Source organism: Cygnus olor, chromosome 7 (assembly GCF_009769625.2).
Source record: "Cygnus olor isolate bCygOlo1 chromosome 7, bCygOlo1.pri.v2, whole genome shotgun sequence".
In the NCBI taxonomy this organism is placed as follows: domain Eukaryota; kingdom Metazoa; phylum Chordata; class Aves; order Anseriformes; family Anatidae; genus Cygnus; species Cygnus olor.
In genome coordinates this window covers 20,080,018-20,101,005 of record NC_049175.1, presented here as the reverse complement: position 1 = coordinate 20,101,005, position 20,988 = coordinate 20,080,018, and the positions used below count along the sequence as shown (strand labels likewise).

Sequence of the window (20,988 nt, the reverse complement as noted above, 5' to 3'; positions counted from 1 at the left end):
AGGAGAGGAAAAAAAAAGAGAATTGAAACTCCTGGAGGTGATAGGAGAGTCAGTAGTAGGACTGTTGGAATGGAGGATGTGGATGATTGAACCCAGGTGAGATCCAGGGCTGCAGCTCTGTTTAACAAAAGATCCCTCAGTTGGAGCATCTCTGGAGCCTCTCTTTCTCTGAAGTCTCTGTGCATGTGGGGTTAATGGAACAAAACCAACGAGAAACGGAAACTTTTTAAAAGTCATTTGTCCGTCTAGCAGTTGTCCTCTGGAGGGGGGTAAATATGGAAAACTGGGAATAGTCCCTTCCTGACACTCCAGAGGAAAGCCAAAATAAATGTGCATCCTTTCTCTTGCAATTCAGCTTCTTGACACAACCCTAGACCCACGCTTTTGTTTAACAGGCCCAGTTTGGTGACGTCAATGCATTCTTCACAGCTGGAAAAAAATATCATTTTTCAAACAAACCGAGCATTTCCTTAGACTGGAAAAGCAAATTGGCTGGCTGCCTGGTGGCTCTCACAGCCAATCACCATAACCTTACCATAAATGTAGATGTATTTCTATCTTAGGGTTGATTATTGACTTTATTTTAGCCATGGGACTGTCCTGTCCCAGTCCTCTGTGTGTGTGCTCTACTAGTGTGTGCTGAGATCCTGAAAGCTGCACAATCTAGCAAATATTTTGCACATAACACTGGCTTACTTAAAATTTAACTTTGTGACTTGATATATTGTAAATGCATCTCTGAAATGTCTTGCAGAGCTCTGTCTTTGTCCAGAACTTGCAGCACACAGCTTAGCTTCAGTGGCTTGCTGGTAGGCTTTTTTCTTTTATTTCAGGTTAGCTACTCTTCATTGTTTTTTGAGGATGGTATTACTATAGTAAGATAATACTAGTATAATTAATATAGCAAGATAATAAACTCAGTGTAAAGCAAATGCTGACAATCAAATGTGTAACAGATGAATTTCAAAAGCTCTTGCGATAATGTGTGAGAGAGGCTAGATGTTCTCCAGAGGAGAGTGAGGAACTGTTTAAACTTTTTCCCTTCAGGCACTCCTAGGGCATAACGCGGCTGTTTTAGTCTGTGAGTTGCGTTAGGTTCCTGCAACTGTGAGTTAAATCCAAGGCTGAATCCCAGTAGTGAGGATGAGAGGAAAATCTGCAGAGAAATGTCTGAAGTTTAAAGGTAAACAGGAGTTGAAGGAAGTCTTTAGTTTTGCTTTTTAACCACTGCTCTGAAGATGGAAGTAACAAGCGTACCAGATGGCTTTATTTCAGATGTTGAGTAAGTGACATCCAAACAGTCACCCTTCAGAGAAGAACATTTTCATAATATTTTTAGAGTTAACTAAAACAGATTTTAGTAAAGGTGATGGTGGGGAGGAGAAACTAAAGGAAACATTTTGAAAGATCTTAGCATACTGTAGTTGATCTGTTGAAACTGTAGCTGATACTATGCCTTTTGGGATTTAGGACTACCAGTCTGCTTTGTTCTGGCATGCTCCTGTTTCTGGATGTGAGATTAGCACACTGAGATAAAGCAATGCCTTGTGGCTGAGACTCCCAACTCTCTTGTGTTTTTGATATCGCTTAACCTTTGAAAATCTTTTTTTCTGGGGGGGAGGGACGGCTTTTTCCCTCCCACTAACGTCTCAGATGCAATTTGGCATCCTCTGCAACATCAAACAATCTTCAGAGCAAGAACAGGATGCAGTGATCTCACTCTGAGTGTGTGTCTCCTGGCACTTCTGTGTGCTCTATTAGCAGGGGTTGTGCTTCAGGTAGATGATCAAGAGCAAAATTTCAGTAGAGAGGTGTTGTTGTGGTAAGAGCAAGGTTTGGAGGTGGTGGGGTTGTCACTGTTCCCTGCCTTCACCCACTTCTAGCACACATCTGTGCCAACAGACCAGAGGCCTGGGTAGATCGTGCAGCTACAGGAGTGAGTCATATCTCCTCTGCTCAGCTGCACAGCCCGCTGCAGAGTCAAGCTCTTATGAGCATGAAGCAAATGAAACGAGTACGTGGTACAGACAGATTTATACTTCTGTGAGAAAGCAGTTGGTTGTTGCCTGTCGGTGGTTCTCATCAGCAATTAAATGCTGGGCTTAGAAATCTGTGTGTCTCCGGGGTTGGTCATAACAAGAAGGGGTACACTAACGTTTGCTTCTAATGAATCAGCCCGTTAAGTTCCCAGATAAGATGTTAGAGATACTTACTTTTTCAGCTGAATCATTTCTCTCACATACTTCTTTGAAGCCAAACATTTCAGAAGTGGCGTTCTTTCCACACACCGTGGTAGCTGCCTCCCTCCTGCTGTCAGCCCGTGTCTTGTGCAGGAGTGGATGGACGGGCCTGCCAGGAGGGCAATGAGCAGCAGGGCGGGTGTTTCTGTGCCCTGGGGGTGGGCAGGAGAGCTGTGTCAGTGCAGGCCACAGGCCCCTCAAGCGTCTCCCCCAGGTTTAGGGTGCTCTGAACCCCCTCTGGTCGTGGTCTGCTGAGAGGAAGACGGTTCCTCAGTGCTGTGTGAGAAATGAAGAGGGACTCGTATCCCTCTGCTGTAACAGTGTGAGGAAGTTGCCTTACCTTTTTGAGGCAGAGGCTTAGGACCGGGTGCTCAGCTCTCATTGAGTCGCTTTGATGAGCCATACATGAGATCAGCGGTAATTCTGCCGTTGTCTCGAGTGAAGCTAAGATCTCACTGCACGTGCACAAAGCAAATGGAAAGACACATTATGCCAGTAACTAGGGACTTCCCTCCCTCGGCAGGGCAGGGCAGGGCTGGCTGCCAGCCCCTTCTCCGTCAGCCCCGCTAAGGGGCAGCCTGCTCTGCCTGGTACCTCACGCCCAGGGAGTCCCCGCTCGGGGCCGTGAGGGCCTTTTGCCATGTGGAGCTTGTTCTTTGCTCTCCCAGCTACCATCCCGTTGTTCCTGAGTGACCTGGTCCAAAACCCCACGTGTTGTTTTCTTTTCGGAGGGCCCACCTGGAAAACAGGATCTGGCAAAAAGGTCTGCAGAAGAATAACTATGAATTATTAAAATCAGGCTAATAGGAAAGGTTGGGCCCTCATGGAAATGGTAGCTTGTATTGTAAGTAGAGAAAAAGAAAACAGGTATTAAGTGCTTTTTCCAAATGTGATTTTCCCTCATCCCCCTCTCCCGCAGCCCGTTGTTCTGAGAAGGCCAGGCTGTTTGCAGTGTAAGTGGTGCTGAGTTTTTAATGCTGCCACTACTATACCAACGCTGTTTATACACAATTCAGAAAGGAGAATGTGTTTGTGCTGTAGACCTGCTAATTACATAATTTTCTCTTTTTATTAAGCAATGTGTTCATGCTGTGTAATTCAGACTAACTAGAGTGCAGAGGAAAGATTTATATTATGTTGAAGAGGTATGAGCATTTGACCTTGTAAGTGAATTCCTAGAGAAGGCTAAGCGCAATGCCGTAAGTGACAGGCTCCAATTAGGATGCTGAGAGACACGTGTGTAGTTCTGGTATCCTCCTGTGAACACTGTCCAGGCATTTCCAAGATGCCTGGGCAACAGTGTTTTGCAGCAATGAAAGGAGTTGCTAAATCTATTCAAGAAATTACTAGTGAGGAGCTGAAAGAAAGAAATATGGGAAGGACCTAAAGGAGTGACAGTGTGGTAGAGACCATGATTCTGAGACAGCGGCTTAAAAAAGCTTGTCTTTTATTTAGCGCTGTTGCTGACTCACAGGAAGAACGGAACATGAGCCAGCAGGCTTTAGCATTTTCTGCTTGTAAGTACTTGGGATATTTGTGAAGTCCTGAAAGCCTCAGTGTAATCTGGCAGGTATCAGCCTTCCATCTATGGCATGCAGACCTGTGTGCAGCCAGAGCTGTATCTGTACCAGTGTATGCACAATATATGTGTACAGGCAGTACAGAACAGTGTCCGTCATCTTACGCTGGTTGAGAAATGGATCAGAAAGCAGTTGAGGTCAGAGAAGATTCCAGCTGGGACCTGGGCAGAATATACCCAAGTCCTCTCAGTGTTTATCCCCCATGAGGCCAGTGGCTGTCTTGCAGTTGATTCCAGTGAACAGCAACTGGCCTTGACATGGGTTGGAGTGAATGAAAACTTTGTAGAATTCTTTTTTCTTTTCTTTTCTTTTTTTTTTTCTTTTCCTGAAGGGCAGTTATATTTGTTTCAGAAATGTGTGTCCAAGTCTCTCTTATAATCATAAAAGGAAACCAGCAAAATATTCTTTGGTCTGATAGAGAATTTGTGTAAATAGTTAAAGGTGGACATGTAACAACACATTTAGTGGGAGAGGGGAAAAAAGAACGTTTGGCTGGTAGATGCTGGCATGTTTTCAAAAAACAAATGACATTAATAAACAAAAATAGCATGTTATATTTTACTTTCCCATGGTTGTCATGACTGTCTGCAAGAAAGAGGAAGAAGAACCTACCTTACGTAAATAAGATGCATCTGCAAAACAGAGGCGAAAACTTGCCTATCTCAGTCTGTTTGTGAGGAGAGTCCCTCTTGGAGAGAGGTTTGTAAACTGTATGTGCTAGCGCATGAACAACGGTTTTTTATAACCAGTTCCTCCTGGTTAAGTGACCAACCATCTTTGCCCGTCAGTCTTCTGGAGCACTGCAGTAGATTACAGGAGGCTCTTGCAGGCCCAAGCAGCAGCCAGGACATCTGCAGGGAGGCGTGACAGAGGCAGGCTGACGCTGCACTGTGGGCAGAGGAGAGCACCGGTGCAGTCCTGTCCTTCCCGCGACCTGCGGTGAGTTAGGCACCACTTTGCCGGGTGTGTTTGTCTGCACCTTGTTTTCATCAACCAAAGTGACACTCAGCAAAAATGCTATAGATGGGAGAGGGAATACTTCTGCACAGGTCAGATACTAAAGATTCTTCTCAAGGCTTCATGTTATAGACAGCTTTCTGCAGGGGTGGACTCTGTTTTCTTCTAGATCTAAAATGTAGATTGTGGCTAATAGTAAATACACTCGCACACACTTTGTTTAACTGTAATTGTTATGTTACTGATCAGATCACTGATAAAGGTATTAAAGGTCAGAGCCAATGGTGACGGGAGAAAGTCCCACAGAATCACACCCACTCAGCAGTGACATCCCTGCACTGGTGTGTTGTGAGACTTCACCCAGACAGTTTTCATGCTATTCTGCATATGTCAGTTCTGAATTAGCCTTAGATTCATTGTTTTGGAAAGTTAAAGGCTTTAGGAGGAACCTTTTACAACTAAGTTTATAATATTTCTCTAAAAAATGTTTGATGAGAAGTCATTTTCATAAAGCCATATTAATCAACATCTATTATATTGTCTCTTTTTTTATTATTTGAATTCTGTGTCGGTCATTGTGACAGTTTGACTTAGAGTGCTGTGTTCATCTGAGAAGTTTGTAAAAGCTACTCTTTCCAGTTACAGCTTGAAATTTTTGATGAACTGTATTTCTTCCTGTTTACTGAAATCCCCTTAAGCACTTCTAAGGGCTAATGAGAATGACTGTTAATTGCTCTGGACACAATTCAGCCAGTTCTCTAGGAATGCCTTGATGGATATGGGCTATCCAAACCCTCTGCACTTCACGTGCCTAACTTTCCTGCCTGCTCTTTTACCATCCTCCTGCAATGGAGTTGAAATAGAAAGTCCCAGACTGCATTGCAATCCTTTGGACTCACATGGCCCTTTTCTGGTGCAGAAAATGCACGTGTATTAAATATGTTTGCATTTGCTGCATTATTTTTTACAATTCTGTATAACAGCATATATTTCTCTGTAGTTCCAGAAGTACAGTTCTTTTTTCATCTAGGATATTTTAAAAAGTATGTGTTTACTTTAGTCCTGCAGGTCATAGATTTCCCCTTGTAGTTTTTGTATGTTCTTTTTTTTTTTTAATTTTTATTTTTTGCCATTTAATGCTCATTCCTTCATTGTATTACAGTGTTTCTCATGTAAGTTTAAAAAAAAAAAAAAAGAGTACAGCTGTGCTCTCAGGAGTTGTTTGTTTTTCAGTTGTGCTGAGTGGCTGATAGAGAAGACAAATTACAGCAGGGATGTCTGCTTGTCCTGTCCAGCAGTGCCACCTAACTGTGCTGAGTGCACCCAGCCCAGGAGCCAGGAGGAAGGGGCTGGAAGCTGTGGCTGGCCCGTCTGGAGAGGTATGTACCCACTTGGTAAAATTAGGGTTGAGAGGCACTCCACAGTTAGTCGTCATCCAGAGCCTACATGCACAGAAGCTGTGCACTGGTCAGAAAAAGTGAAATTCTGACAACTACAGAAAATTGTTAAATTCAGGAGTGGATGAAATTGCCCTCTGTAGGTCCTTTTCCTTGGCGTTTGCTGGAGGGTCAGCTTGACCAGCTGATACAGGCACTGAAGCTTGTGAAACTGTGATATGACTAGGCGTGCAATGAGTAAGTAATGGCCTCATGAAACCTGCTTCCAGCATATGTCTTTGATGGGAACTAGCTGGTTTCTCATAATGTGCAAGCTCATCTTGAAACTTTTCTAATTTTGGCAAGATAATTATGGAGCTTCTCTTCAACACAGCCCTTTCCAAAAGTGTGGTGGGGACTTGGTCTCCTTATTGCTGCCAGTGTGGGAATACATTGATTAGGAAGCTCAGAAGTCATTGTGAAAGGAAGAGTGGAGGAAGAACCCGTCTTCTGCCAGCCCCCATACACACGCTCTGCGGGTCTGTGTTCCTTATAGTGGTTGTTTTTCACAGTAATAGAGAAAGAAAATTTCCTTTGCATTTGGACAGATTTAGATAGCATGTTACCAGAGTGGTTCTGATTAACAGTCTGGGGGAATCCATTCTCTCATAGCTCTTAGGAAACTTGCCAGCATAACATTATCATGTAGCCTCGTATACAATGTCAGTTAGAGCAGATAACTCTTCATGAACTGTGAACTAGCTACTGAGCAGCTGCTGCCTTAACACACAGCAGGGCCAGGCTCAGCCTTGGCTAGTAGCCTGAGTACTTATCCAGGATCTCTGGTGGATTTGCAGCTCTTGGTATAAAGACTGTTGCTTGGACTGTGCTTCTGATATATTTGATGTTTTCTTTCTAATATGAGGCATGTCCACACCAGCTGGAGTGTGAGCTATGGATGGTGCCTTGCAGATGAAATTTAGAGCTTATTTCCACAGAAAATCATGGAGGACAACCTATCACCAAAACTGTGTGTTTAAATTAGGCAAATTTATGCAGAAAAATTGTCTGCATCTATTACACATGAAGATATAGGTACAAACTCCTGTCTCAAGACATTCTTGTGCTGCATATAAGCAGGCCGGAAGGGTAAAGAAGAAAATCATTGCTGTAGATATCCCCTTTCTATCCTAAGCTTCTGCTATCAGGAAATCTCAGAGACAGGATACTGGGCTAGATGGATATCAGCCCGACCCAGCAGGGCTTAGTCTTATGTTCTATTTATTTACCAAAGAAGGTCGAGGAGGGAACTATTAGCTCATTTTTACTTTGAGTATGTTCCTTTGATTTTGAATGAGGGGAAACTTTACCTAACGTTATCACAGAGAAAGATGCCTTGTTAAGAGGATGAATGAAGGTTGTGAATTAAAATGCTTCATCACCCCACCCAGGAGGCAAACAGTGTATCCTTTGGCTCTTGAACAGCACTGGCAAAACTATTTTCCAAACTTTGCAGGTTGAAAACTCCTGCATTTGAGTAGCTGTCTTGAGAATGATTAGAGACATTTTGTCTTAAGACGATAGAGCCTGGCAATGATAGAGCAAGCTAGTCTATACGTCTGACAGCTTATGGTTGATCTGACACTTTACAGATGCACACTGCATGACAGCTGCAATGAATCAGGTTATCTGAAGGACTTTCTGCTCCCTAAAGCTTATTTATTCCTGCCTTTCTCAAAAGGGCAGGGGGAGGGGGAGAAGTGTAAAGCCTATCAATGAAGTAGAGGAGAGGGCCTGAAGCCAGACAAACCAAAACATTTAGAGATTCTGCTAATGCTGAGAAGATGAAAGGAATCGCCAAATAAAAGGGAGCAGAGACATATTTAGCAGAGCCTCATTCCTAAGCAGCCAATTAGATCTAAGCAGGAAGGTCTCCATGCACATCTGAGAAGTTGTTTTCCCTTATAAAGTAATGGCTTGTAATGTTATGAGTAAAGGGGTTACTTTATTCCCAGTTTTCTATAGCAGTTGGGATAAGACTGCAACTTCTGTCCTCCTTTACCAAAAAAGTATGACATCTACAAGCTAGTGCGTGGCCTCAGAGCCTGCATTCTTCAGGACAGCCGTAGCCTGTTTCCTAGGCGTGGTAGCTATACAGCTCCTGCTGGTATGGAGTCTCAAGTACATTTTCTATTCATACAACAATTTGCATAAGTTACTGAAAAATGAAGAGCTTGACTTAAGAAACATGTAGCTCTGAGTTTCCATTGGTACCTTAAAAGATGCTTGAAGTCACTGAGGAAGCTCCCAATGTACATGGGAACTTGCTAGTATCACTGTAAAGAGAACAGGGGAAAGTATATGAAAGAAAGAAGCAGAATTACTTTTCCCAGTTGTTTTCCTTTCTCTGATCATATGCTGGACATGCTCATGTGATGTAGGCTGCAAAAGGGCAAACATTTGAGTGGATAAGTGGCAAGATCTTGGGGGAACTCGAAGAGAAAACATACACGTTTCGGCTATGGGTGCAATGAAAGAGCTACAACCTTGGGGTGTACACACCCTGGGCAAATTGCACTGTGGTGGTTTCTGTACAAATGAGCAAGGTAAGTACTGAAAGGTAGGCAGCAGGAAGTGGCCTCCAGAGGGGAAATTAAGCTCCTTTCAAGAATGGTATTTTGTTTTTTGTCTTATGAAAATAGTTGCATTTTTGGGCTAAGCTGGTGTGTGTGTGTAGCCATAGAGAAAGGTTCAGAGATTTGATCCTCAGCATTTAGGTTTGGTTGTCAGAAAACTTGTTCTGTTCCGTTCTCTTTATGTTCTTACCCCAGTCTCACGCCATGTACATTCCTCCCCTTTATCTCACCACTCTTGCAGTAACCTATGTTGCTGAGAAGAAAGGCATAAACTACTAATGTTATTTTTTCCCATGTGTTTTTATTTAGCAATATCTATATGATCGTATCTTGAGTAATGGAATCACTCAAAAGTAATACTTATTTTCTATAATGCCCTTCAAGATGGACTGACCTCATTTCCTTGCATAGTTCACCTGTTTGCCTTCCTTCCTTCCTGCCCCGGGACCTTCCATAGCGTAACACCCTAGAGACGAGCTGCCTGCTGAGCACTGACTCGCGATTGTGTGCTGAAGGCATGGTTGTGCAGCATCTTTAGAGCTTTGCTGTGCTGTTCCTGTGTACCCACCACTACTGGTAAGTCAGTCTCTGGGCTTACTTACCCCTTCCAGTCTGCACAATCCTATCTCTAGCAGATATCCTGCATATGGTAGATCCCTCCAAACACCTGCATGTCTTCCTTCTTGTCATATCAACAGCTGCCTCTTCCGAGAGAACCTGTGTCTGCTGTGTCCTTCACAAACACCCTGAAAGCTGGGATTCCCCAAACTTTGATGCCTATGACATGCAACATATTTCAAAATGATGCGCACTCCCCACCCATATAACCACTCCTCATTGCAGCCATTGCCACTGCCAGTACCAGGGTATGCACCAAGCTGTTTCTGGGACTATGATGTTTAACAGAGAGAAGAAGCTGTCTGTGGTATCCGCTAGACACTGCCCCCTATGATATCCACGGAGGTGTCATAGAAAACTGTTGCCTGTATTTCTAGCTACGCTGGGGTGCTGTGTGAATTGCTTGGCAGCCCTACTGAAGGGGTGTTTACTTGGCTTTGAAATCTCATAAGTGCTGTATCCACTAGAGCATCATCACTAGTAAGATTTTTTTCGGTGAGTGAACCTTTCTTCATTCAGGTGAGGAGTTTCAATTCTTCTGGATCTTTGTCCCAGTCTAGATATTTCCAAGGAGTAGCAATAGTTTCTGCTTCTGAAAACCTTGGACTATGCTTCCTCCAGTCTAGGGGGTAATTGGTGCTTGTATCAAAATCAGACATGATGCTGCAGTGAAGGGTTTTGCTGTGTGAAATTCTCCTTTCCATTGACGACCTGATTTTGCTGATCTCTTATGGTTCTACGAAAGGTACATAATTTCTGTCAGCTATGTCTTTGAGTGTTTGAAAAGAAAGTATTTCTTTTCAGCTGTTCTTTGAGGGTCAGTTGGAGATGTGCCAGTAAGTATCTGCTTATATCCTCTGTTGTGGATGGCTTACCTTGGTAGTTTGTGGGACTTTTTTATTTTTTGGTTATTTTTTTAAATGTCTCTTATCTTTTGCCCAAATGCTAGAAGTGGAAATTACAAATAGCTTTTGCATGGCTCATGATCCAACACTTGTTAGCTTCTGTTTCTGACCCTCAAAGCAATTACATTCCTTAAAAGTTCCTTTCCTTAAAAGTTAAATTCCTTTTGGTTTTCAATCCATAATTCTTCCTGACTGCTATCTTTACATGTTGCCTAATCCTCAGACTTCTGCACCGGACAAACTCCCTCTGTGGTTGTAGGGGGGATCTCTGGCATTAAGACTACTCAATTAGGCAGCACTCTGTAAGCAAACACATGACGCTGCTCCCTTTTGTAACAAGACTCACAAAGCAACGATCTCTCTTGGATTCTCACGTCTTTCTTGGCTCGTGTGCATAGACCAGTTGTGAGTTTGTAATTGTCTAGTGATGGAGTTTAGAGATGCTGAATTCTGTAATTTAATGACTGCATATTATTGACTATGAAAGGGCTGCTCCACGAAAGTCAGCCTGTCTAGAGACCAGCTGGCTGCAGCTGTAAAACTCCTGTCGTGCTCTGAAAATAACTTTTACAGTGAGAACCCTAGCTTTAGTCGCTAAAAATATGTTCAGCGGCAAAGCTAGCTGGAGGTTATACAATTCAACAACTTCATTTTAAGCATTTTGAGATGTGAGTTTACAGCTGTCCAGACTTGTGGCCATCACTGGAGTAACACCAGGATGAAGCTGGCCCACGGTTCCTAGGACTTTGAAGATAAGCTAACAGAGAAAGAAAATTGATTCTCACCCATCACAAGCCGATCATAGTCTTTCAACAGAACATTTACACAACCTTCAAAGACTGCTGTGAACCCTACACAACAGCAGGTACTTGTTTTCAGTACCTCTAAGTGTGTGGGCAACATTTAGCATGCAGGTAAAATGCTAACCTCTTAAGGAGAATTTGTAGCAAAATTCAGCAGCTTGCTGGAAATATTCTCATTGGTTTTGTCAAAATCTTTAATGAAAGCGAAGTGTCTTCTTATAAACACTTTCCCTATTATAAATGACTGCTCTTCCAGATTTTTACTCTGCCTCTTGGATGTTCCTGTCGAGGCCTGGACCTCTTTTGTCTGAACACATGCTCTTCCTGCAAGAGGGTGCCTGTCATGGACACGCTTTGTCTCACTGTGTTAGCCACTCTCCTGAAGTTTTAAAGTGTTTATCTTACACAGCTGAAAGTCTCCTCCTGTTTCATGAGCTCTACATTGGAATGCAGTGGAAGAGACCCAGGGCCTGTGGCCACCCAGATCAGAGGTTTTTGTAATAAGGTCCCTATATGGTTTTGTTAGAGACTTCAGCTCTGTCTCTGTCTGTCTCTGCTCCTTGTTTGGGAGGCTGGTGGGAGGAGAAGAGCTGAAGGGGCTATATAATCTCTGTGCTTTCAGATACACAGAGCACCATCCCAGGGCCGCTATCCCCAGCCAAGCACTGTCAGGGTAAGTGGCACTGAACCAATAGTGTGATTTACGGTTTTGTGGAGGACTTTAATTAAGTAATGTCAGATGGAAGTGATTCAGGAGGATGTACTGCTGTACTGCAGTTTGCTTATGCATTACTTAGTAGAATTGAATTGATAAAATGCTTGTAGTATCTACACTGAGTTGTCTTCATTTTATGGCACTTCTGAAAGGGAACTAAACCTGATGATTTTGCTGATTCCACTAATGCTCCAGAAACTGTATAAAGGCACAGGCTGTGTAGTGGTGCAGCTGGAATGATAGCTGTTTTTGTATTTCAGTGAACCTGTGCCCTTGGGCTGTTGGTGTTGGACACAACAGATTCTTGAGGGGGTGAATTTGCCCACTGTATAGTAGGGTTTCTCAGCAGGTTTGCCTCAGTGCTCTTAACTCAGCTTAGGGTGACACGAGTGGTTTGGAGAGCTAAGACTGTAAGAAGAGCTGGAGGCATGCAAAATATCAGTATCTAAAAGGATGCAATGAGGATGCATGTGTGTGTACGTCCCTGTCTCTTTGTATGTGAAACTAATGCTCTGCTAAATGCCGAACATGAAGGAACAGGTTACACACAGTGTTCCTTGTGAGGCTGGAGCTCTCTTAATAGCATGCTGTGGAGACTGGTGAAGTGATTGGTTATCTTTAGATGTAAAGCAGGTAGAAGTAAGAGGCTAAATACTGTGTTAATTGCTCAGGAGAGTATTTTCATTTATTCCCGTGCTTTATGTCACAGTGCTGAGTGACATTTGCTGCTGTAGGGTTTTACTACTGCATGCCTCGGCAATCCTGAGCTGTAACGCACTGCTTGGCAGCAGAGAATCCTGGCTGAATGATTCAGCTTTGATTTTTCAACTTTTTGTGCTTTATTACTAAATATGGTTTTCATTTAGAGTCCACTGAGCTCAGAAATGTAGCCTTTCCTGCCCCCTTCTTTCCCCTCCCCCAAGTGATTTTTGGCATTGCATTCCCTGCATTGGTTTGAGCAAACCCCCTGACCCCTAGCTCTGTTCCAAAAACAGACGGTTGAAAAGCCTGCTTCCTAATTAGGAAATGGTTTGTCTAAACCACTCTGTTCATTCACGTTAGATAACAATTGTGCCCCATTGAGTAAATGCTTCAATATAAAGAGCCTGTTTTCCCAAGAGTAAATTTAATAAATGCAAAAAATGCAACCTACTTTTCTTTCTTGGGAATAATGATAAAATATCTGGAGCACGTCAAGTTGGGATTTCCCTGTCCTTTTCCTCTTCTACACCCATGCATCCTACAGAAGCAGCACTACAGCCATGTCTCGTGGCTGGAACGGGACAGAGGATCTGAAGTGAAGGATGGGCAGAGGCTGTCCCTGCGTGTTCCACCTGGGGTACAGGCTGAGCTGTGCTGTGCACGCCCTTGCTCATCAGCCATGGCTCTCACTGACCCTGTTGCCACTTTGTCCTCCACTTCCAGTATTCCTGTGGCAGAAGGTTTTAGGGACTGCGTGAGGAGCCACCTGGGTTGGTGGATGACAGCTGTCTCCTTTAGCTCTTAACACATTGCAATTTGTTGAACTCTGCAGGGAAGCCCGGGCTCCCAGGTAGTCAGATGATTCCCTACCACACAATAAATTGTGGGCAAATAGTTCTTGCGAGTGCTGGTATTCAGGGCTTGTTTATATAACTGACTTCAATACAAACCCTTCAAAGCATTTTTATTACCCATGTTATCTTCCTGTTGCCTGAGGAAGAAAACAATTTCTGTTTTACTGAAACAGGGAGCCAGTATAAATTACTCTGTCACTCTACAAATGCATGTTATTAGCTGGCTTGAAATTATGATAGAACATATGCTATGGTCAGTTTTCAAAACACACACTGTCCCCAACTTCAAAAGTTGGGATTTTTTTTTTTTTGTCTGAGTAACTAGAACGCAGTGGGTTAGTGTCTGTATCACTGTATAATGTCTGCATCATGTACCACTGGTACATGACTAGCAGGTAAAATGCTAAGTCTTTGGGAACTCCAAGACTGAATGGGATGGCTAAAGTGCTCTTACCTCTGTTAGCTTTCCACATGCATCAGTTTTGTCAAGACGATAGAAAAGCAGGGGATGTTGTGCTGACTCTGATGCAGAGGGATCTTTGTTTTTGCAGCTGTCAGTCCAGCAGTCTTTTTTATCTCTCACTCACCCCCCAGCAGTGGATTTCTCTGACCAAATTTAGATAAACATTTGCTGTCCCAGAGCTGTAATGATCCATCTGTCCATGCAGCAGGACTGGAATTCTCCTCTGGAATCCCTTGAATACTGTCTGGTGCATACAGTATTTCTGTGTGATGGTTTCTTTCATACAGTTCTGTCTTCAAGACTGGTTCTCTGAGGTTTGTTATATTTTTTTTTTCCTAATTCTTTTCCTGCTGTTTTTATAGGGCTGTTCCTGTCTGAAGGTCCTGAGGACATTGACATAGAAGATGTGTGAGGAAGAGGACAGCACTGCCCTTGTTTGTGACAATGGGTCAGGGCTCTGTAAAGCCGGCTTTGCTGGAGATGATGCTCCGAGAGCAGTTTTCCCCTCCATCGTGGGTCGTCCCAGGCACCAGGTGATGAACTGCTTTAGTTATTCCACTCTTGGATTGTAGAAGGTTTTGCTGCCCCATCCCCAGCTCTCTACCCAGAGCCACCTTTTCCTGTGTCTGGGGCAAACAGAGCCCTGGGAGGTCAGTGTAACACAGTACTCCCTCCCAGGCAGAAGTCCAGCAGTGCAGCCACGTGAGTCAAAGCAGCATCTAGTCTTATTAGAGGAATCCTTTTAATTTTTTTCACTTCCTCCTATGCTCTCTTCTTCCTGTCCCTTGATTTTGGATCACCCAGAGAACTTGATGAGTAAAGATAGTTTAAAAGCAAACAAGCCCAATAGAGAAGCATCTGTAATTTTTGACTGCCTTAAAAGCTGGTGATAGATGATGTATGGAGAGCTAAATGAGGAAGGAGAAGATTTCAGTCAGCTGCCTATCAGCCTTCCTGACTTTATTCATTTAGCTTTATAGGCATAAATGGGCCTAGGCTTGAGTTTCTTTAGCTTCAGGTTTCACATTTGAGTGTTTCCAAGACACAACTTGTTTTGGAAGCCAAGGTTTGGAGCATGTAATGACTAAGTTCGGATAAGAGTATTATGTAGTCAAAGCGTCCTAGGATATACTGTTTGTTGGTTGTTGGTTGGTTGGTTCTTTTGACCGTATTTCTAACTTAATACATAGATACTACTATATATCTAGAGTAGTTTCCAGTTTCTGGTCCGAGGACCACTGCTACAGGATCCACAAAAATACCTGAAAGTGTAAACTGTACTCGTAGATTTAAATGGTTTATATCTCTAATGGCAATATTTTAGTCTAAAAAAAAGTTAAAAATAATCATAATAAATTTAAGCTTTGGAAAATGTTAAGTGCGTATTGCTGCATCTTGGCCCTTAGATGGCACAATATCGCTTTCTGCTTTAACTCCACCTTATTATACTTTAACAGGCAGGTCATCCCTAAACAATGAACATTAAAAATTGCCTATTGTTCTACTTCATCTTGATGAATTTAATATTGTACTTATTTTTTTGAGTATATAATTTAACATGGTATAAAAATTGTTCTTGAGTGCTGTTTGCTTTTACTGTAGTGGAAAGATGAACTCCAGAGGTTTAAGCTAGCTAAACATTTCATTTTGGAAATTAAAGAGCAATGAGTAATTTTCCAATAATTAGTATTCTTAAAGTATTTTGTTACTAGTATCACTGACAACTGGATTTATATCAGCCAATGTTCTTACTAGAGGTGTTTGTGACACCTCTCCTTGAGGAACTAACTCCACTTGTGTTATTTTATAGGGTGTGATGGTTGGTATGGGTCAAAAAGACAGCTACGTAGGTGACGAGGCCCAAAGCAAAAGAGGAATCCTGACCTTGAAATACCCCATAGAGCATGGCATCATTACAAACTGGGATGACATGGAGAAGGTATTTCAGCATTGAAATGATGTGTATCACTGTTAAAAACCACTTGAATGAAATGTTTACAGATTACTCAGTAAATTTTAGAGATGAAAGTGTCATGCTATCAAGTGTGGTTTAATGAAAAGCTTGTTAACAGCAAGCTGGAATAAAGCCTATTCAGCTCTGTACCTTCTACTGTAAGAATATATTTATTTTCATTAACTAGTGTGTTCTTAGAAGAAGTCATATACCACTAGCACTGATATATTTAACCTGAGGATTGTGTGTTTCTTTTTCAAGTTACTTTGGTAACTCTATGAAGGCAATAAGAACAATTGCATGTGAAACATTACTCATCTATCTCTGAAATGCTGTAAGCAGAATGCTGGAGCATTATACCTGTCTGAAAGTGATTCTGAGCTGCTGGTTGATGGTATTTCTCTCTCCTTTGCCTTCTTCCATTGTCCTCAGATCTGGCATCATTCTTTCTACAATGAACTCCGTGTTGCACCGGAAGAACACCCAACTCTGCTGACCGAAGCACCATTGAATCCCAAAGCCAATCGAGAGAAAATGACCCAGGTAATCTCACTCTGAAGCTATGGAATAATTCCAAGTTTGTGAATTCAGCAGGATGTGAAATTCATCATTTCAGTTAGTCAAGATAGCTTGACTTTCCAGTAGTGTGTATCTCTTAGTAATGGAAGATGGAAAGTGCAGTGTGACCATGTGTCAAATTTGTACATTATTGCATTTACTTTAAAAAGTCAACGTATCAGTTCTGAATATGAAAACCTCAGTCTGTTCAAGCTTATGTCACCTTCATCTTGTTATTTTTTTATTTTTTTATTTTTTTTGTCTAGGCCTATCACAATATGTGCATGTATCTGTATCATACATAATAGATATAGGCCAGATACAGAGAAATGTCTTATGGATTTAGATGTGTTTTCTTTCCTTGTTATTACCAACTATCAATAAATATGAAAATCTTGTCTTTTCCCTCTCTTTCAGTGTATTGCTAAGCTCTCTACTGTTAAGCTGATTATTTTAATTTCATTTCAGATTATGTTTGAGACTTTCAACGTGCCAGCCATGTATGTAGCTATTCAAGCTGTTCTGTCCCTGTATGCTTCTGGACGTACCACAGGTAGGCCTCTGGGGATGGTGGCACAGGCATATGAAATAGATAAGCATTTTGGTGTGCAGCTGAGAATGAACTGTGCATGTTGCCTTCTCAAAGGGATTGTGCTCGACTCTGGGGACGGTGTCACCCACAATGTGCCCATTTATGAAGGCTACGCTTTGCCGCACGCCATCATGCGTCTGGACCTGGCTGGCCGTGACCTGACTGACTACCTCATGAAAATCCTGACAGAACGTGGCTATTCCTTTGTGACCACTGGTAAGAACATGCTGCTAAAACGAGGAGGGGAGTTATTTAATGTGCAATGCTTCTAGTGGCCTTAGAAGGGATAGCAGTGGTTCTGCAGTTGATTAATAGGAAGAAAGAATCCAACAGGAAAGGGGAGCAAGACTGGCAGAGGATTAGAGTAGGGTAATAAATAGGGAGGGTGTTGGAGGATGAAAGGGAACCACCTGTTGGCACATCTGGGCTCTTCCTGAGTGCCATTCTAAACACAATCATCTCAACAGCGGAGCGTGAAATTGTCCGTGACATCAAGGAGAAGCTGTGTTATGTGGCCCTGGACTTTGAAAATGAGATGGCCACTGCTGCCTCTTCCTCCTCTCTGGAAAAAAGCTACGAACTTCCTGATGGTCAGGTGATCACCATCGGAAACGAACGCTTCCGCTGCCCAGAGACCCTCTTCCAGCCATCTTTCATTGGTAGGTTGAGTGATTGTTTGGCCTTGGTAAGCTGCACATAAATATCAAGTCCCTATTTTGTTTTGATTGTATCCCATTGCTAGCGCACTTAGATGTATACACAAGTGTGTCCCAGTGCCCATTATAAACTAATCTTTAAAACAGCACAATTAATACAGTGGGAGGAACTTTATGTCAAACAGTAAAGCAAAATACTTTCCCAAAATAAACCCTGAATGTTTATTCCTGGCTTTGGGCCCACACCATTTTGTATGTTATGGAGTTGGCTACTATGAGAAGTATGGCTGCAGAGACATTTTTCTAAATAGCACGAGGGTTGTAGTTCGAATGTGCTTGCAGGGAGGGGTTAAAAAGACCAACAACGACAACAAAAAAACACTACTTTTATTTTTCCAAAAGACTGCTCCAAATCCCGAATCCACCACATCTGCAGAGCAAATCAACAGCCGTGAAGGCAGGCTTGCAACAAGGCCACATAAAAATCCAATGTAGTTTCTGCTAATTGGCAAATTTCAGCTCAGAAACTGATACAGTAGTTGCATACTTAGAGGTATTAGGACATATTTTGACTGTTCTGTCTCTGAGCTGTCTCAGTTTAAGAAAGGAAAAAAAAAAAAAGAAAACAAATGATTCCAGGACCATATAAGGAATTCTTAGGGCTTATGAGATTTCTGCAAAAGCCTTGTGGAGACTGTACTATTCCACTCCCCCGACTTTCTTTTTAAGGAGGCGTGTGTGTAAGCAGGGGAGGGCTGTACCCTCAAGGAACTCCAAAGTAAATAATTTAAACAGCTGCAGAAAGACTTTCCAGTTTCTGTAGCCCTGAAGACTGGTGTCTTCCAAAGAGACAGTGCAGTTCATGTTGTCCGTTCTGTACTAACAATTTAAAGTCCCTGTACGGAGTTGCTTCTTCAGTGTTCTGCTGTAACTTCCCTAGGCATGGAGTCTGCTGGCATTCATGAAACCACTTACAACAGCATCATGAAGTGTGACATAGACATCAGAAAGGATCTTTATGCCAACAATGTGCTGTCTGGAGGCACTACAATGTACCCAGGCATTGCAGACAGGATGCAAAAGGAAATAACTGCTCTGGCTCCCAGCACCATGAAGATCAAGGTATGGCACTATTACTTGTAGACTACTTTAGCTGGCATGTGCAACATCCTCAAAAACCTAATGAAAAACACCAACGCTACAAAATTCTTTTTCAGTCAAGTCTGTATGTTATAGTAAATAATCATTGCTTGGTAACTATAAGAATCACCCTGGTTGCTGGAAGAAAATCTCTCCCCTGACTTTCTTTCTCATGCTGAGTTCTGCAAACTGCCCTAACAGCATAAATTATAAATTTTCCTGGGGCTGTATCAAACTTCTTCAGCCCTTTTTGGTTAAGAGAAAGGGGAAGGAAGGAGAAATACTGGCTCTGCCCTCAGCCTACAATTCAGAAAAGAAAGAGATTCTTACAAGCCAATCTTCTTTCTGCTGCCTCAAATCTCCCTTTCCTTGCTTTGCAAACATTTTGTCAGGTTTACCAATAAGAGTGGTCTATAGGTCACTCATTCTCCCAAGCCCTCCTTGGCTACCAGATTTCTATAACAACGTGTTATCTTTATGGCTTGCTGCAATGGCTAACTGGGATAGCAAGGGATGACACTAACGTATACATATACAGTGTTTTCATTAATATCAAATATCACTGCTTTAGTACTTAATAAATTACATAACAAATTCACAGTTGGAAGTTGTGTTTAATGCTTTTATTTCTTAAACAGATCATTGCTCCTCCTGAACGTAAGTACTCCGTCTGGATTGGAGGCTCTATTCTTGCCTCCCTCTCTACTTTCCAGCAGATGTGGATCAGCAAACAGGAATATGATGAAGCTGGCCCATCCATTGTTCACCGCAAATGCTTTTAAATTGCTTTATCTTTATGTGTCTTTTTAGCGTATTACTGTGAATGTATTCAGGAAAATACATTCTTATAATTTCATTCCATAAATCCTTCATCATGACTGATTAATTGGATACTATGTATTTTTTGGAATAAATTTTAAATATGCAAATGAGATTGCTGCTCCTATTTTAAAAAGACGCATTTTTGGAGATACCATTACAGCTGGTGTGAAGCTCCATCTTGTGGCGCAAATTTGTTACCACACTATACTGGGCTTAATAGAAAAAGTAGTAAGTACCACTTGCTCAATGGTATCAGTGCTAGAAAACGCTTGACTATCAGGCAGCACCTTGTTGATGTTCAGCATCAGTAAGCATTTTAGTCTGCAAGCAAAACTACTCTTGATTTTTCAAGCTCTGGGCAGCACCAAAGGAGCATAGTGTCTGTTTGATACCAGGATGAGCATGTGCATTCTGCTTTGCATCTGCTCTATCCAGAAATATTATCTCTCCACATCACTTAATTCACAGCTGTCATGCTAGAAGAAGTTCTCTCATTGTATGGCCCAGAGGTACAATGCTTTATACAGCAATTCCAGGTGACTTCTTTAAAGAAACAAAACCTGTTCTTTTAGAGCATAGCTAAGTTCTGATATTAGATTGAACACATGACTTTTCTATTACATGTCCTCAGGATGAGTGTAGCCTATTTTTGTTGTTTTGATTTCCAGCAAGGTCTAAAGGGTAATTAAGCTGGCTTAATACACTTGCTCTTCAAAACTTTTTTTTGACAGGGGGTGGGGTGGGATGGGATACGTAAGGGGATATAATGTAATCAGAGCAGATTAAAATGTTTTTAGAAATTTTTCTTTTTCTGTGACTTTTCTGATTCCACTTATGTCTTAAATACATTGAAATTGATATTAAAATAGAAGTATATGCATAGAAGTTGAAGCCAGTACTACTACTGTCTTACAAGTGTATATATATATATGTATGAATAAAGTAATCACGAGACAGACCTGGAAAAGGTCAGTTCTAAGAAACTTGCTGCACTCTGTATTCATTAGAGTTCAGGATAAAGGATGCTATTTATTTTTGTTACCTCTTTTCCTATCTTAAACTCAATAGTTTATTTACCTCACTTCCCTGTTACTTCTTATCTTCAAACTGTAAACTCTGCAATAGCACCTGTTATTTACTGTGACTGCGTAACTGTTGGGTTTCAGATCTTGTCCATCTTCTGACTGTTAGCACGTTCCAAACGTTTTTGTACTAACCTTATTATTTAAAGTATAGGTCATCTAGGTTCTTGGAGCAGATATTAAATAAACTCTTGTAAGAGCAAATATTTTTGTACGATTCTTCCTTCTAACTCTAGATAGATCTTTTTATCTAGCTCTAGACAGATCCAGGGAATCCCTTGCAGGATCAGAACTTGATTTCAAATGGGAGTTTCTGCTAGAGGGTTGCTGGAGAA

General features: G+C 42.0%; 1 protein-coding gene and 1 long non-coding RNA gene across 5 annotated transcripts in view; both read left to right on the top strand.

The window, feature by feature from the left end:
* Positions 1-9,648, top strand: part of LOC121073440 — a 57,146-nt gene extending 47,498 nt beyond the window's left edge. The window contains exons 1-6 of one of the 3 annotated variants that reach the window (XR_005821714.1): positions 106-809; positions 4,413-4,519; positions 4,609-4,869; positions 6,011-6,156; positions 9,247-9,365; positions 9,488-9,648. This is a non-coding gene — a long non-coding RNA (uncharacterized LOC121073440). Of the gene's footprint in view, positions 1-105; positions 810-2,448; positions 3,758-4,412; positions 4,520-4,608; positions 4,870-6,010; positions 6,157-9,246; positions 9,366-9,487 lie in introns of those variants that run through there. The other 2 variants (XR_005821713.1, XR_005821712.1) reach the window with 2 other exon arrangements.
* An 88-nt stretch (positions 9,649-9,736) lies between these two features.
* Positions 9,737-19,678, top strand: ACTA2 (actin alpha 2, smooth muscle). Of its 2 annotated transcripts, XM_040564299.1 has the most exons (9): positions 9,737-11,788; positions 14,212-14,382; positions 15,660-15,788; positions 16,236-16,346; positions 16,830-16,914; positions 17,008-17,169; positions 17,421-17,612; positions 18,550-18,731; positions 19,388-19,678. In XM_040564299.1, exons 2-9 carry the CDS (start codon positions 14,254-14,256, stop codon positions 19,529-19,531), a joined length of 1,134 nt encoding a protein of 377 aa, XP_040420233.1. In that variant the 5' UTR covers positions 9,737-11,788; positions 14,212-14,253; the 3' UTR covers positions 19,532-19,678. The 2 variants fall into 2 exon arrangements, with proteins under 2 accessions (XP_040420233.1, XP_040420232.1); XM_040564298.1 differs by having other exon boundaries at positions 16,830-17,169.
* The last annotated feature ends 1,310 nt before the right edge of the window (positions 19,679-20,988 follow it).